This window comes from Ipomoea nil, unplaced genomic scaffold (assembly GCF_001879475.1).
Source record: "Ipomoea nil cultivar Tokyo-kokei standard unplaced genomic scaffold, Asagao_1.1 scaffold2036, whole genome shotgun sequence".
NCBI classification, from domain to species: domain Eukaryota; kingdom Viridiplantae; phylum Streptophyta; class Magnoliopsida; order Solanales; family Convolvulaceae; genus Ipomoea; species Ipomoea nil.
The window spans coordinates 6,169,154-6,187,613 of NW_017618464.1; the positions used below are offsets into that span (position 1 = coordinate 6,169,154).

The following is an 18,460-nucleotide window of genomic DNA, read 5'->3' on the forward strand; positions in this document are numbered from 1 at the left end:
TGGCCTGCACATGTCAATGCCGCCTGCGTATTGCGCGAACCCCCCCCCCCACCCCACCCATCCACCCTACCAGTGGGGTGGTGGGGGCACAGAACAATGACAAAACAATCATTGGAAACAGTATCATGATGCCATGCACATACAAAATTTTATTCATCAAAAAATAAGAAAAGAAATTAAAAGAAAAAAACATTCTTGCTCACTTTTATGTTGGCACCTCTTTTTGACTGGGTCGTCTCCCTTAGCTGCACATTTTGAACAAAAAATTAAACCCTAAACATAAAACTGAAACAAAAACCAATATATATGACTATCTTTCTAGGTTGTATCTTTAGTGTCTGCCTTGCGGCCAACTTTATCCTCTTACTTTATGTTTGATGCAGACCGGACCTGGGTGGGTCGGGCCGTGAAGACGTGGTTATACAGTGAACTCAATCCTCGTCAAACATACCTCGAAGCTCGGCCACCAATCTCCCAATCTACACACAATTTAAGTCCTAGATTCAGCAGTGGATAGAGTGTTGATTATATATATTAAGGTTTTGGTTTTCTTGCCCAGAAAATGAAATTTTCTTGCTCCCAGGACCTCAAATAACTCTCGTCTGATAAGATAGCGGAGAGATAAGTTACTGTGACCTGAAGCCCTAAATTAGTGTCTGTGCCCACAAGAAACCCGGACCACCACATTGGGTGTTGTCCTTATATTGCGATTGTCAAGATTCGATCTTGTGTCTTTATCAGGCCACAATCTATGACCTACTGGAATCAACAATAAGGTTTTGGTTTTCTGACAGTACGCGCGCCTTAAACGGGTTTTCGATCTATCATAGTAGAATTGAAACTCACGCCTGTACTGTGTCTGTTTCATAAGTATCAATCAGGCTACCACGCGCCCTGGCAGAGTGGCAGTGGTTCACTTAAAAGGTTGATTATGTGTGTTTTTTGCTACTAAGTGGAATAGTGCGGTTTTTTGGTAATTAAAATGTTTTCATATCATATAATAGTTCTCTATTATTGTTGCTTTCTCCACCATAAGATTTAAACAGTACAAGTCTAGGGCATGTTCCGCATATATTAATGTATTAGTAGTTTCATATATATAAGGGTGAGTTTAACTCAATGATTCAATAGGCAGTATTTGAGAGAAAAAATCAATGTTCGAATCAAGTGGACATTTGACATGACTGCTGAGCCACTGAGTCACAATGATTTACATCCGGAGAAGCTAGTTAATATAACTACTTCATTCGTTTTCAGATAACAAATTATATCAATAATTTATAGGGAAAAGGGTCAAATAGGCCCTCAAACATTAGTTTAAAAGTCAATTAGGCCCCTAAACTTTTTAAATGTGCAATTACACCCATCAACAATTCATTTAAGTGCAATGAAGCCCAAAAACAAGTTAATGACCTGCTATCACAGGTCATTAGGGTTCAGGCCACCTTCCGGCGAATTTTCCGGCAAAAAAAAAAAAGTGACCTGCGAAATTTTCGACAAAAGAAGTGACCGGCGAAATTTTCGACAAATCTGGGTCGGTTGCTGGTCACATTTTTTTTGTCGGAAAATTCGCCGGAAAGTGGCCTGAACGCTAATGACCTGTGATAACAGGTCATTAATTTGTTTTTGGGCTTCATTGCACCTAAATGAATTGTTGATAGGTGTAATTACACCTTTAAAAAATTTAGGGGCCTAATTGACTTTTAAGCTAAAGTTCAAGGGCCTATTTGACCCTTTTCCCTAATTTATATATGGATTGGAGCTGAGTTTGGAATAGCATGAATATATATAAAAATAAAAATATATATCCAGTGGAGTAGAATATAATAAAGTGAGTACAGTCCAGGCTTGCAAGAAGTTGAATCTCATTGATTCATAATTTGAAACTGATTATTGAGGGATCCGAGGCATTCATCATGAGAAGAGAGAAAGTTAAAGCAACAAAGGTGAAAGGGAAGAAAAGAAAAGATTCTAAAACATTGAAATCATTCTCTCATTGTTTGGTTATTAGTATTGGGGGCCGGGGAGAATGAAATTTAAAGAGATAATAGAGAGAGAGAGAGTGAATGAGGCTTCAGATCCAAGGCGGAGAGATAGTTCCCTTACTTTCATGCAAAAATCACTTGCAACAGAAAGAAGGAAGCTTTATTCAGATGGTGACCATAAGTAAAAGAAAGATATATAGATCACCCATTTCCCATTTCCTGCTTTCTCTTTTCCAAAAGAAAAGTCTGCAAAACATCATGCTGTGTGGAAACTTTGTCTCCATTCTACTCTTTTCTACACACATATATACATACATTCATTCTACTATTCATATATACATATGTATATATATATATGCTCAAACTCCAACATCCCACCTTCATCACTATATTCCTTAGCCTTACCTTACTTTAACTTGCATTACCATTATTGCTTAGTGCCAAATACTAGGTCTTTCTTCCATTTATGTACATAGTTGGAGATTGGATATTTCTTTTGAGGCCAGATTAAAATGGCTCTCAAAAAGTCACGAAAGTAGGTGGATCATAAATCTCGTACTTAAAGGTCTTGCCAATCCCCTATCGGTACGTCACACATGGTCTTCAGTGTGTTTTACCTCTCTTATGGTCACGAAACAGGGTTTACTCAGTGCGCGCTACGAATTTTTCTCAGACCTAGTTATACCACATGATCTAAGTCAGATTTTATTGGTTTGAATGGTTGTCGGTAGAGGATGTGAGAACGAAGACATTGTAATCTGGTGACATAAATTTGTAATTTGATGAAGTAAAAATTGAGTTAAAGAAAAAGCAAAGGGAAAGAAAAGTCCAAATTAAAACAAAGGCAATGCTTTAAAGTGAAAAGTTTGAAGTGTGGAAGGTTGTCTTGGTGTTTGTTAGAGGTTGGTGGTAGTACTGGCAATAAGAGATAAAAGTTGCATTGCCTTTCAAAAGTGTGTACATAATGGTTACTTTAGGGTATTAACAAAACCCTAAAAGGACACTTAGTGCCGACTCTCTACTTTTACCATTCCATGCCTTTTGCCCTCTTTTCCTCATTTGTAATCATTTCTAGATTGTGTTCAGATATCATCACATTTCTATAACGGCTACCCCCCTCCATTATTATTATATTTTTGTCTAATCATATGCCTTTAATTAGGGTAGTAACCATCCATTTCCAACTTCGATCAATAATTCATCATTATTGCAATTTTATTTTTGTATATATGTATATGTATGTATATATAATAATATTAAATTTATCATATCAAGTATTACATCCATGATACCTGCTAGCTATCTACTTGCGTGAGATTTTGTATTCATCTCTTCCCTGGATAGCTTGTAGTTGTGAGTACCACATTTTAATGACATGATTTTGAACTCGTCTATTTTAATATAATTGTACGTTAGAATTAAACGCTTATCACTATGTCAAAAGTTATATCTAGTAGCAAAGACACAACTTTATTTTCTTATACTTGTATAACAGTCAGTACCACAATCCGATAGTAGAATGATAAACTTGACCCTCCAAAACTTTGCACAAATCTCTAAGGGTAAATATAAAATTTCTTAATCACGATAACTTATTTAATTTCTTAATCACGATAACTTATTTAATTTTGAGAATACGATAACTTATTTAATAATTTACTTAGTTATAAATTTCAAGATCAAGACATCTCTTATTAACCCACTAAACTAAATTAAAGGTTATTATATTGTTTTTCATGATATATGTAGTTACCTTCAAAAGTGGACAGAGATTTTGGCTAGGGATGACAATTCTACCCGCACTCTATGGGTTCCCCGCATCTCTGTTCCTACGGGTTTTAAAATATCTGCACAATTTGAATAATGGATGTGAGTAGGGGGGAATTTTGTATACCCGCGCGGATATGGGGCAGGTGTGGGGAGAGGTATCCTTGTCCCACACACACACACACACACACACACACACACACACACACACACACACACACACACACATATATATATATATATATATATATATACATATATATATATATATATATATATATATATATATAGAGAGAGAGAGAGAGAGAGAGGAGTGATCACATGTGGCCATGTTATTAGGTGTGGTCATATGGTCAATTATAGACCATTAAATTAGATAGATCTAATGAATCATATTAATTAAGATTTTTTCAGTATTTTCGCGCACATTCTCCTGCCCAGCAAACTGTAAGGGTAAACTTGTCATAAAACACCGGAATAGGGAAAATCACATTGTTGTGTGTTTTATTACACTATTGGTGCATGTTGTCAACACTGTTGGTGTATTCTTGAACCCGACCGCTATAAATGGCCACTGTAATTACCATAACACAGGAATGCACCATTGGTGTGTTTCACTGTGGTGTGTTTTATTACACTATTGGTGTATGTTGTCAACACTGTTGGTGTATTCTGAAACCCGCCCGCTATAAATGGTCACTGTAATTACCATAACACCCCCACTTACTAAAACGCGCGAAAATCCTCAAAATTACCACTGCCTTTAGATTAAACTGATTCAACGACACAGATACGACCACACGACCACACCTAATGACATGACCACATATGAGCATTTTTCTATATATATATATATATATATATATATATATATATACACGTCAGGGAAGGGTTCAGCTGCGGGTGATGCTTCCCGTGCAGTTGGACGCACCTTAAGCATTAACATGGCGCACCTTAAGTATACAAATAACCACGCACCTTAAGCACACAAACAGATCACCTTAAGAACACAAATAACTCACACTAAGTACATAAACTACACACTTTAAGCACAAAACCACGCACTTAATATTTTAAAATGGCTCACATTAAGCATAAACTCACGCACATTAAGAACAAAATCCACGCACATTAAACACAAATGTCACGTTACTCACGTACCTTAAGCACAAAACCCACGCACTTTAAGTTTTACCAACTACTCACATTAAGCACAAAACTCACGCACCTAAAGCACAAAACTCACGCACATTAAGCACAAAACTCACGCACCTTAAGCACAAATCTCATGCACCTTAAGCACAAAACTCACACACTTTAAGTTTTAACAACTACTCAGATTAAGCACAAAACCCACGCACCATAAGCACAAATCTCATGCAAAAATTACCAAATTACCATCGCTTTTTTTTTTTTTTTTTTTAAATTTTGGTAATCCTGAACCTTGATATAAGCAAGATCAATGGCTCAGATTAAACCCCACACCCGCACCTGAGGCGCCTACTCGCACCAGAACCGACTTATATATATATATATATATATATATATATATATATATATACACACACACACACACACACACACACACACACATACACACAATTGTGTTATTAGTATTCATTTATAATATAAATTTATGTATATTTATAATTAAAAATGCATAATGAATTAAACTTCTTTATGGCTAGTGCTTCAGGGATTCAATTGAAATTATCATCTCATTGTCCTAGTTTTTTTGTTTATGAAAATTGAATAGGAACAACACAAATAACATAATGAGTAAACACTTAATACAATTTATACTACCAACACAACTTTAGTTCCAATTAAGATCTAACTTGATTGACTCTTATTAAATTTTAGAGTTATGTTCAAACTTATAAAAAGAATCCATGTGATAATTAGAATTGTAGTATAAATTTATTTGATTTAAGTATAATATTAATAATTAAAGTTGCGAGTTGGCCGCACCTGCAAAATCCCCGCGGGGCGGGTATGGGGTAGGAATTTCATTACCCGCACGGGTGCAGGGAGTGGGTTGGAAATGCGGGTGTGGGGGCAGAGAATATATCCACGCACCCAACCCGCGCCATTGCCATCCCTAATTTAGGCCAAGACCTTGTGGTCTAGTGGCATCAAGTTGTACTCTCATATGAGAGGTTGTGGGTTCGAATTTCAATGGAGGCGGTAGGCGGTATTGACTCTTACTTGAGAAAGTAGTTATGAATAGAAACGATATCTTACTTGAGAAAGTAGTTATGAACAGAAACGATATCTTACTTGAGAAAGTAGTTATGAACATATACGGCTCTTACTTGAGAAAGTAGTTATGAACATAAACGGCGACATCTTACTTGAGAAAGTAGTTATGAATAGATACGACTCTTACTTGAGAAAATAGTTATGAAAAGAAATGACATCTACTTGAAAAAAGTAATTATAAACCGATACAGCATTATAATAGAGTCAATAGCACTCAAAAAAAAAAAAAAAAAAACGCCCACCAAAGACGGTTGATATTTCTGATCGACTTCGTTGGGTGATAAAAAAACTTTCAAATACCAATAATGGGTAGTTAGAAAACTACATAACTTTAGTAAAAAAAAATTAATTTTCCTTCACTTTTATAGTCAGAAATTTTGACCAGTTTTCAAGTTGATAAAAAAAAATTGGCGAGCAACTTGAAATTTCAAAATTTTTATTTTTAATTTTTACTTTTTCTTTATAACAAAGAAAAAAAAAAGAAGAGAGAAAAAAAAAAAAGAGAAGAAAAAAGAAAAGGTCAGGGAAAAAAAAGAGGAGCAAGATTTTTTTTTTTTTTTTTTCTCTGTGTGCATTCACTAGTGCAACTCTATATTAAAAAAAAAAAACAAAAAAAAAAAAACTTACAACTTAATGATGCACAACATCATTAAAATTAAACTCTCATAAACAATATAATTAATCATGTAAATTCAATGTTTTTTCACTATTAATTACTTAATTAAGTTTTTACTTTAGTTAAAGTAAGAATAACTCTTTATTTCTTTTTTAAAGACTACATTACTCTACTACTTAAACATGATCAAGCAAGCCCTACCACTATATATATCGAAAGGTGTTGGCAAAAATAAAACTTTTGACCAGTTAAATACATGAGTTGTGCTCCATTCACTCCGCTCAATACTTATTTAAATAACAACAATGGGATACTATATCTAATCGTGATCATCATTTTAAAAATGAAATAATAATAATATTAATGTTGTGATAAAAAAAAAACATAGAAAAGGAGTTGAACATACTTTTTAAAAACTTTGGCAATGTTTCAACGACATATATAATCGTACATATTTGACGAAATTAATTCGACAATAGATAAGAGAAGCTAGCAAGGAGGAATATATATATATATATATATATGTATATATATATATATATGTATATATATATATACACACACGACAAATATTATTATGTAGTGGTCTGCTCTCCCATGCATATAATGTCGGACTAATATGTATATATAATGTTGAAGAATATAATTCTGATATTGAGTTTTTCCAACTTGTCTGCAAGAATAATGTGTTCCCATTTGATGTTGTACGATATAGCTAGGATATGATCCATATTCCACTTTATCTTATAGGTCAAACTTGGCTAAGCATTATCTACACTACTTCAATATAGTCAAGATTATTCTCAATGGATTTTGAACATCAATTATTTCTACCCAAAAAAAAAAAAAAAAAAAAAAAAAAACTATTAGACAAAGGTAGTGTTTACTCAATACATACCTCCGCTCAATAACGGTGTGTTTTTCTCGTCATCTAAAAGAAATTATAATGGAGTAATTTAACAATAAGAAAAATATAATTAAATTAATACTATTTTTTAATTTATACATATATATTAGAAGAGTAATAAAATTAATAAGACCTTATAGATTTTTTTTTTTAAGAAGTCATCCACTATATTTGGGAGAAGAGGGATATTATGTTCAAAATAGACAGATTCTTTGTGTGCGCACTGACACTTGGCCCTGTCTGCTGAGCCATTGAGTTACCGTGATTTATATCTTTTCAAATACTCTGTCGGACTGAGATTATGAATTCAACTTTTTGGAGAAGAAAAAAAACTAGAAATTTTTATGTAAAGCAACATAATATATACCAATGTAATTATTAAAAAGAAAAAAAAAAACTTGTGGCTTAGTTGCTAGTCCACTCCATATATCAATACATGATAGGAAGTGGGAACGAAGCTCGAGATCATGGCGTCAATATACATGACAAGGACTACCACTGGCTCCGATCCCCATATATGCTTCACCATTGAGGCTATATTATTTATTTAATTTTATTTACACCAAAAAGTTTGGACCACCAATTAAACATGGACGACTCGTATGATATGATTTTGATTATATTACTGATTGATTGTGATGTTATAAGATTAGTGGAGTATAATGTGAAAGCAATTAAGCTAATATGATTTAATTAAATTAAAATTGAAAACATTATCTCACCATATATAAAAAGGAGACATTTCGTGAGCAACCTTATTGTGAAACTCATTTTGTACTCCCTTTTTATGGAATTGACATTGACTAATTTCTTTCTTGTCTGATCTCACCATTATATTCAACTCTTTCACGTTAACAAATTTTTCTTTTCTTTTTTACCAATTAATCAAATGATCAGTGACTGGATAAGCATGCATTCTACCTCATACAAGTCAATGAGCTGAGGGTTGAATGAGTTGGCAATTAGAATTATTTAGAAACTTTTTTTTCTTTTTAATTTAAAATATCATTTTTAGATGATGATATGATGAAAACTCATAGCCACTATTTAAGAGTATGTAATACGTAAGTTATGCTCATGTGTAATAATTCGCAAACCACACATGTGAGGTAAACTGCATTAGGAAGACCTTATGCGATGAGCTCAATTGAGAAGGTATAAGTAAGAATAGAATTTGTGACATTCTATACGAGAATCATTCTCCATCCACTTGATTACCCTTTTAGGGTAAAATGATCAATTTTATACTTCCCATATTCAATATTTTTTTTAATGATGGAACTATAATTATATTGAGAATGAATGAAATTGAAATTTTAAGAAAAAATTTATTAGGAATATTAATTTTATTATTTGATTGGAGGAAAAAAAAAACAATTACTGTGAATTTGATTCTATTGTTTGGTTTGGTTTGAAATTGTTAAGGAATAATGAGTATAAATACTAACATTCTCGTATACCAAATTTATAATAAAGATTAGTTTTTACACACGACTGATTTAATGTTCAATGTTTGTATTTAAATAAGTAATTTAAAGTATATCAATGATGTTATATTGTATTTTTTTAATATACTCTAATATTTATTCATAGTATATGTTCAATAATTATGCCAACTTTGATTAGGATGAGGTTCAAAATTAAGATTTTCTTTATAAAAGTTGATGAGTAAGTTAAGAATAATAAATAGTTAAAGGGAATATTCTATTACTAAAGTTACACTGACAGAATGCATGAGTAATTAGGAAAGGTAAATGATATACTAGAGGATAAAGTAGGAAAAGTAATTTCAAAAAATAATAAAATTAAAATAATATAAACTATTCATTTCAATAAATAATTGGACCAACATTTTTTTTAGTTCCTGTTATAGGCTTAACTTTATTGGCTGATTTAGGAGATGTATCATGGTAATTTTGTCTAACCAAATTGAGTTGTTTTTTCCTCAGAGGTTGTGTTTAAAAAAATAATGCCAAAGAAGGCTAGAGTAGTGAAATCATTTTCCTCAAATTTGAGGAATTCAAACTCTTGGAATAAAATTTTCATCAACTAAATAATGTATAAAATGTTTTTCCTCATATTTAGGAAATTCATTTTCATGAAATTTATTTTCATGTGAACCAAACGCTCACATTTCACTTCAACTCTTTTTTTTTTTTTTTTTTTTTTTGGTATACCCAAGGTTTCCACCGTCAACACAGTCGCAGTCACTCGCTGAATTGTAGGCACCTCTTTTGGATGGGACAACTGACCTGGAGATTTAAAGTTACTCCATACCCAAAGCCAAAGATTGAACCCTTCACCTTTGGTTAAGGATGGATGAGTCCCTTGCACTCAACCACACCCACCAGGTTAACTCTTCTTTTGAATTGACAATTGGTAATCAAGAAAGTTCAAACTTTATTGATACTTTAAAAGAAAAAATTTTTATTACCATTGATCGTTGTCAAAAATAGTGATGAAGTATTGTGAAGAGTTGTCGTTCCGCTGGGGATTGACGCTATGACACGTACTTGTAGTGTAACTATTAACCTTCTAGACGCTAAAGCTTTAAACCCGTAAGAATCCAATCACACTCATAAACATGAGAGAACATATCAAAACTAATTAAAACACTTAAAGTATGAACTAAACACAATAAGAAAAGATAGGGCTCAAGTTACCTTCTAGATGCTACAATAGACTATAGGATTAGGGATGACAAATAATCAAGGAATCAAGAGGGCATGCATGTTAGAATTCAAGATCTTTCAGAATTACAACAAAGAATTGATCCACTTTCGTAACGCCTCAATTTCGAACTCTTAAGCTCATAGGCATTAAGGCCCCCCAAATCCAAGATTGCCAACGCCAATTTGGTAGACTAGCACGATACTTTTGTGATCCAATGCTAGGCCGAATTGGAAGACGAGGATCGTCCTGCTTTCGCGACGCTACAAACCCTCACAATAAAGCTCAAGCAATCTAGATCCCTAAAATTCCCCACTTTCGTAGTGAAACCTAGGAAGAGAGATTGGGTTGTGCAATGAGCGGCTTGAGTTCTCTTCACCCAACTTTCATTGCAGCAAGGAACTCTCCAAAAACATGCTAATGAGTATGGCCATCAAACATTAACAAGATCTAAACACAAATCCTTCACAAACATATGAACCCTATATTCAAGTTTTACCATTTATGCAATAATCACATATATAGTATCAAGATATGCAATACAACCTTATTAATCTAAGCCCACAAACTAACTACTCATATATATCAAAAATAAACATAGCAAAAGCACAAGTAATAAACATAAATATTGAAAAAAATAGATAAAAGAAAAAAAGAACTTCTCTATTGACAATGGAAGATAGAATCTTGAAATCCAAGAGTAGAACCTTCAATACAAGCTGCAAATATGTAAAGAAATAAAAATCTAAGCTTATTCTACCTTAGAAGGATGATAGAAAAATGAAAGGAAACAACCTCAACCGCTTAGGGTTGAGTTGGGGTCCAAAACCGCGTATGAATCTATGAAAACCAGCTTAAATAGTTGTACAAAGGTCAGCGCACGGATGGTGGCACTTCCGTGCGTAAAACAATGCATAATTCCCACATCTGGATCCAACGACTCTACAATGCAACTTCGACTTTTAGGTCAATTTTGACCCCTTTATCGTTAGAATTGGACTATTGTGATCTTCATTGAAAGTTGTAGCCCTTCACATTTTCTTTCCAATGGCACAAGAAGCACTTCATTTGGACATTCCTAGGTTGAGATATGATCCAAATACTGAACAGTGATCAATATGTGTGAGAATTTCAACTTATTGCTCATTTGTTTCACTTTTTGCTTATATTTGTCTAAGTGATAAAGACCATTGAAGGCATCACTCTTTGGCTCCTTAATTTGGAAGTATCTTAACCATCTCCTTAGCTTCTCATTGGCTCCCTTGGACTCCATATGCATCCAAAATGCTCAATTTGACTGCAATGCCCTCCAAAATGCATGAAAATACTTTTTTTTTTTTTTTTGCTTTAGTGAGAGATATTACACCTAAATTCACAAACAAAGCAAATAAGAGCTCTTTTGACATGATATCTACATTTTGGGGCTTGAAAATGGGATTAAATATGGGGAAAAGTGCATGTAAAATGTGTACAAAAATATAGTTATTAGCCATATATGTTTTATATGTGCTTTGATTTGTAAAAGTTTTTTTTATTTTTGGTGTAACTCAGAGTTTTCACTGTCGGACACACTAATTTCCTTGTTGAATTATAGCCACCTTTAAAAGTGAGATATATAGTCGAATAGTTAGCCTGGAGATTTAAGTCTACTCCATACACAAAAATTCGTTGACGTCTGCTGATTTGTAAAAGTTTGGATTAACTAGAAATATAATTTTTGTAGAATAGGAAAGTTAGGGGAACCTGATTCATTGTTTCTAGTAGCTAATTAAGGAGGTGTATTTTTGTCCTTTATCCGTTTATCCCACTTTGTTCCGTTGTTTGACAATAATGGTATATTGAAAAGTTTAGACAAAACAAATGTTTGAAATAATTTTTTAAATAATTTAATTTTTATATTTCTATTGGCATGTCTAGAGCGCTAAGTCCACATTCAGTATCAAAATGTTGCGTTGATTTTTATACAAATATAAAAAAATAAATTTATACTTTTACTACTAGGTATATTTTTTTTGCGCAGTAATAAAATTTTGATCTTTACAATTAGTATGAGTGTAGGTTTAATTACTAGTTATAATATTTAACGTAGTAGTAAGTATTTGGTCATAATAATTTTTAATATAACACCAAATTTTTAACTAATTTTTTCAATCAACAAATTTTCTAGAATAATTATTTCTTGGTTAAAAAAAAAAAGAATAATTATTTCTTCAAAAATTTAATTGACTAGATCGAAAACACTGTATAAAGAATGCTGATGATATGCATGTCACAATGCAACTTTAAACTTGATCGATATGATCTCTCTTTACCTAAAATTTTAATAGCAATATAATATAATACTAAAAAGGGGATTAAGCTTGGCAAGTTTATGTAAAAATATTCCTTAGTTGGATTAGCTAGCGGCGCCAATCCCAATGCCTTTGGCTAAACACTTTATTTGCTTTTGTGATTCTAAAGTTAGTAACAACTTGTTTATGATGGTTCAATTCAAAGATCAGATTCGTTCTTTAATTTGGTCTTGTGAGTTGGTCTCTCTAGGTTTATACTTGCTTTTATTTCATATAAATAAAGCAAATTAACCTATAGTGAAAGCATTCAAAAAAAAAAAAAAAAAAAAAAAAAAAAAACCTATAGTGAAAAAGGAAATAAAACAAAAGGGAGGAAAGAAATACTATAAATAATCAAAAGCACATTCCATTATCTCTTTTTCAAGAGATTTCAAACTAATTTTTCTCTAGAAAGGAGCTTTTTCTTGGACTAACTCTTAAGTAATGAATATCGTATTTTATATTATACGCCATCCAAGTTTTGAGTTCATAAAAAAAAAATGATACTTGAATTGATACTTTATTTTTCATGGCGGGATAGAAATTCTCATTGTTATTGAAGAATTTAATAGAGGTATATCTTTAAAGTCTATTTAACATTCTATACATGAGATGTTTTTAGTGTCGGATAGGATAGAATCTCATCTTCTAGAAAGGAAAATGCCAATCTAGAAAGGAAAATGCCAATCCACATTTGTATAATATCATATTTTATATTATATGCCGGCCAAACTTTGAGTTTATATTTTTTAAATGATACTCGGTACTTTATTTTTTTGTGGCGGGATGGAAATTCTCATTGCGGTTGAGAAATTTAATATATATATATATATATATATATATATATATATATATATATATATAGCAGTATCTTTATGTCTATTTAACATTTTATACATAAGACAAGTCATTTTTATGTTTGGTGCACAAAATTAAATTCTAATATTAGTACTCAATGTTAAAATTATAATTATATTCAATTATTTTTTAAATAATAGTTTATAAGTTTTTTTTTTTAAAAGTCAATGGTAGTTTAACTATGTAATGGTAATTTTATCTGAGAAAAATGATAGTAAACTATTTGTAGCCCAATGTATAACTCAATAAGTGTAGAAATACATACATAAATCATGGGTACTAACTTGGCCAGATTTAGTCTTCTAAGTTTTTAGATATGTAGAGTTTAACACATGCATGCGATTTACATTAACTAAGGCACACATACATATTCATGTTTATATATGTCAATTTCAAAACATCAATTTTATGAGTTTGAGAGTTACGTTGAAATATATGTTTTTCGTATAGGGTCAGGTGTATTCTCCTCATTTGGGAAATCCCCAGCTAAATTAATGTAACTGTTAATTTCGTGATCATAATATCCTTAGTTTGACCGTACTCTTTATAGAAGTTGTTTAACCTTTTCGATTTGAGCCGATTCACTTATCATTTGAATATAATATTTGATTTAGATGAGAACTCTTTAACACGATACACATATAAAAGTGTCAAAATATTTATTATTTTCTCTGTTTTTAGAGTTAATGTTAATCTTTTTCGCTCTAATGGAGCGGATATCGAAATTAAAGAGAAAAAGAAACTAGCTAGCCACTATAATTTTTAATTTGGACAAGAAACACCAAGAAAATTTTCAGTAAAAATATGTTCACGCTCATTCGTAGGTTGTCAAAAACTTGCAATACGTGATTATATCGAACAATCGATAGATTAATGACTAAACTATCAACAATCCTGTTTTGTTCCTATAATCATATATGCGAAACTTGAATCTCCTAAGGATTTAATTCTTGTAAAACATTAAACATGTTAACAACTATACCAACGATTTTTTTTTTTTTTTTAATTCCTGTAAAACATTATTAATTCAATTTTTCCTTGAATTATTGATTCCTTCGCCATGCAAATCATGCAAACTCCCCTCTCCCCACCCCCACACTTAGACAGACAAATGAGTTTGATGAGGAGAATACAAAAAGGGGCATCCTTTGACGTGCATGAACCTGTTGATCCATCGTTTTCATTTTTGTCTGTGTTTGCATGCATGCTTATCCGGCCAGCACCTTCAATTCTGGCCAACTTTTTATTCCCATTAATTAATTAACTCCATTTTCGTTCTCACAAAATCTTTCTTAATTATATTTATAGCAATTAGCAAAGAGAGATTACAGCTTAAAACCATAAAATATATTAAAATTATTGACCGTAAAACACAACAAGAACAAACAAGTGTACGTCAAATGTACATTTCATTTCATTCTACTTCAACTCCACCTAAAATCTATGGGACCTGTCAGATAATCTTAACTTTACCCCTTTCCCCCATTTCTTTTTTTGAAATTTAAACATAAAATTACAAACAAAGAAAAAAAAAAGACTGAAAATAAACAAAAAAAGGAAAATTCTACATAATTTTCTGAGTGCTAGTTTCACATCCGACCCGACAGGATTTGTGATTTCGTGCTCTCACAAGACTTGAATTTTAAACAGGATTTGTTTATCCACAGCTTCCAAAATCCCAGCATTATTGTTCGGAGTTGAACAACGTTCGTCACTATGATCTTCACTTGCAACGTTAAGATCCCAACATGGCTTTTCTTGATCTTTGTTTTCTTGAATGTGTTTTGGCGGGGAAGGAGGAGGAGAGGGGGCTCTCGAGCCGGAGCTTTCGCAGCTGAAAATGACAATGGCGTCCTTCATTCCCACCACCTCGCCGCCGCCGTCGTGCGGCGGCGTAAAGCTCCCGCTTTCAATGAGTTTCTTGATTCCCTTTTGGGAATGGTAATCGGCTTGATCAAGATCCTCCATGAAGAAAACCCGGCTAGGGTTTTCTCGAACCGCGTCCATGAACCGCTCAAGATAGCTTCTTCCTTGCTCATCTCTCGCCCTTTTCTTGCTCACCACTTCTTCCTCGGCGGAGTCGGCCCTCGTCGCCGACGAGGATAAGCTACTAATCCCGATGGGGACAAAATTATCCTCGGAACCAAACACAACTCTAGCCAGCTCCCTTGCAATCCTCTCTTTCCCTTCAGAATCAACTCCCAAGAAGGACATCCATGTCTCTTTCTTTTCTCTGGCTCTATTATTATTCCCTTTCTTCGCCATTCCCGACCTACACTGAAGGACTGTGCTAACTATTTCCGGGATTATGCTATCCTTCTGCCATGGAACTTTCTTCTCCAAAGCTCTGCAAAGAATATTCATGTTCTCTGAATTGACCTCATTGAACCTGTTCAAACACTCCATGGAAAGATGATGATGATTCCCACTCGCTTCACTAGAGGAAGCAGAATTAGGACTCGAATTCGGGTTGGATAATAGGTCTGGCTTGGTATCTGGGATCATGCTATTTGTACCCTCTACTGCAGCTTCATTTTCAGATGCAAAGAATTGGTGTTCTTTAGGTGATTGGTTTGATTCAAAGATGACTGGCCAACTTAGAAGGCTTTGGTGTAACTTGGAGCTTCTTTGATCATTTGAAGATATTGAAGCTGAGGAGCAAGGAGATGGTGAAGAGAAGCTCAAAGTTTTCTCAGGAAAAAGTGTATGCTGCTTGTGAATTGAGCTGCAGATTGAGTTCCACTTCTTGCACAGATCACTAATCTTATCACATTCCTGCTAAAAAGAATAAGAAATATACTGTCAGATCAAACGCTTACCACTAAGCCAGAAATATACTTTATTTTCTTAGTTTCAATGGCAGGATGCTGGACACAACTCTCTAAGTCATAGCCCAACATGTACCGTTATTGATACTCACTATTGAGCATATAATATATAAAATATAAATATGTAATCATCAGTTTAAACTTTTAACTGAGATAGAATATGTTCTTGAACTTACTTGATCATTGGTGGTTTGTCTTGTGGTCTCTTCTTCTTTGCACTTTTGGAGCCATGAAGGCAAGCTTGTGGTGGTGGTGGTTGGCTCAGTCTTAACAACAGGAGTGTGGCTGGCTAGGTTTCTAGCATCCTTGTTGAAGTTTGCCAAGCAATCTGCACAGCAAGTCAGATGTTTCTCAACACTACTATTATGATGTTGTCTGCTAAGTGCCCAGCTTGATCCTTCTTGTACTGCTGCCTTGCTTCCAAATTGACCATTCAGATCACTGAACAAATAAGTAAACCAAAAAAAGTGTAAATACAATTAAAGACTCTTATTAACATCTCATGACCCAGGTCCCATGGTCCCACACTCCAACCTGACAGAATACAAAATAATGCATGATTTAATCAAGAAGAGAGCATACTATACCTCTCAAGCTTGAGGCTAAGAGCCAAGGTGCCAACTGGGATTGTGAGTGGATGAAGAGACCAAAGAGTTTCGAGAGAAGGGTGACCAGTTTTGCACTTGATATAAGTTTGAAAAGTGGCAATTCCCATAAGCCAAAGCCTGCCATTATTTTCCCCTATTCCACCACCACATAAAAGTCTGCTAAGCTCCATTATCATGTGCTCCACAGGAGAGTAGTAGTGGGAGCTTTGGTCTGCATATTTTGACCAAAACTCAGAAACCCATTTAAGATCACCCAAGTACAAAACAACACCTCTGCTTATGTAGCTTTTCACTAAGGTTCTAAGCTCCCCAAGCTTCACCTCAAACTCATCTCTTGACACATTCCTCAGGGTCAAAAGTGGAACACTAATGAACTGCACATGCCTCATGTCCTCCCCAGGGACTTCACCTTTGTTGATCTTTTCTATCACTCCCCTAACTACCCCTTCAGCTGTGGCCAAACACTCCCCAACAATCACACTGTTTTTCCTCTTCTTGCTCATAAGAGCCTCCAAAACACCCATCACATCATCATCCCTGATCACTGCTTGACTAGGGCGATCATAGGATGATGTTTTGCTAAATGATGGCAACCTTAACTGAGAAACATTATTGTTGTTTCCTAGGACTAATGGTTTTGCCCCAGCTTCCTTACTGGAACAAACCTCCAAGGAAACAGCTTGCTCCACATTGGTTTTCACCTGGCTACTCGAAAACCCGGCTTCCCTCATCACTCTACTCACACTGGGGTCATCAAGAATGGATATTACTAGCTGCTCAACCTCCACCTTCAAGGCTAGAATAGGCTGCTGCTGATTCTCTATTGACCCTCTTCTCTGATGAGCCTGAGCACGCTTAAAGGCGGCCACGAGGGCGTTGGAGAGGGAAGGGAGGTGGGAATGGGGGCCTAGAATGGGGTTGGAAGAGGAAGTTGGGAGGCGGTTGAGGGCGACATTAAAGCACAGCTCAAGAGCTTTGCACTGGAGAGGGTGAGAGTGGGAATGGAGGCAAGCTCTTCTGAACAGCCCAGAAGAAGAAGCCAGCATTGCACTAGCTACATGGAGAGGAGTGACATGGGAGTGGCCTCTCCTTCTAGCTAAGCTCATTGCCTGCCTCACAATGCCTGCAGATTCATGTGTTAGTGACTGCTGGAAGGTATAGCCACCAGTCCTCATCTTATATATTAATTCTGAGTTTCAATTCTCTCTTTTGGTTTCAAGAATCAAGAACTGATCTAGTGTGGTGTTTCAAGAAAGAGACCAGATGTTGATGATGATGAGAAGGAGGGGTTTAGGATGATTCTTGAATTTCATAGGGAATTTCAAGAAAGAGACTAGTGATGAGTTCAGATTATGGGTTTGTGGTGTGGTAGTGAAGGGAATTAATAGGAGATGGGGTAGGGGTGGGGGTGGGGGGTGGGGGTGGGGAAGGTTGTGCCTTCCTTGTAGTTGTTGGCTTAGCATGAGAAAGTGGAAAGCATGTGAGGCAAAGCTAAATTGTCTATCTTTTTGGCTCTCATAAGGGGATAATTAAATTAAAGGTAGGTGAAGGATAATTTGCCATTGTTATACCATGTATAGGGTCCACCTGTAGACCTTAATCTAAAAATTTTGTATTGCACTTAAAATA

General features: G+C 34.3%; 1 protein-coding gene across 2 annotated transcripts; it reads right to left on the bottom strand.

Annotated features, from left to right (window-relative positions):
* Positions 1–14,722: 14,722 nt before the first annotated feature.
* LOC109148128 (protein SMAX1-LIKE 3-like) lies at positions 14,723–18,197 on the bottom strand. 2 transcript variants are annotated; one of them, XM_019295917.1, is made up of 3 exons: positions 16,811–18,197; positions 16,400–16,664; positions 14,723–16,170 (listed from the first exon to the last, which is right to left on the bottom strand). In XM_019295917.1, exons 1-3 carry the CDS (start codon positions 18,004–18,006, stop codon positions 15,022–15,024), a joined length of 2,610 nt encoding a protein of 869 aa, XP_019151462.1. In that variant the 5' UTR covers positions 18,007–18,197; the 3' UTR covers positions 14,723–15,021. The 2 variants fall into 2 exon arrangements, with proteins under 2 accessions (XP_019151462.1, XP_019151461.1); XM_019295916.1 differs by having other exon boundaries at positions 14,723–16,173.
* Between the last annotated feature and the right edge of the window lie 263 nt (positions 18,198–18,460).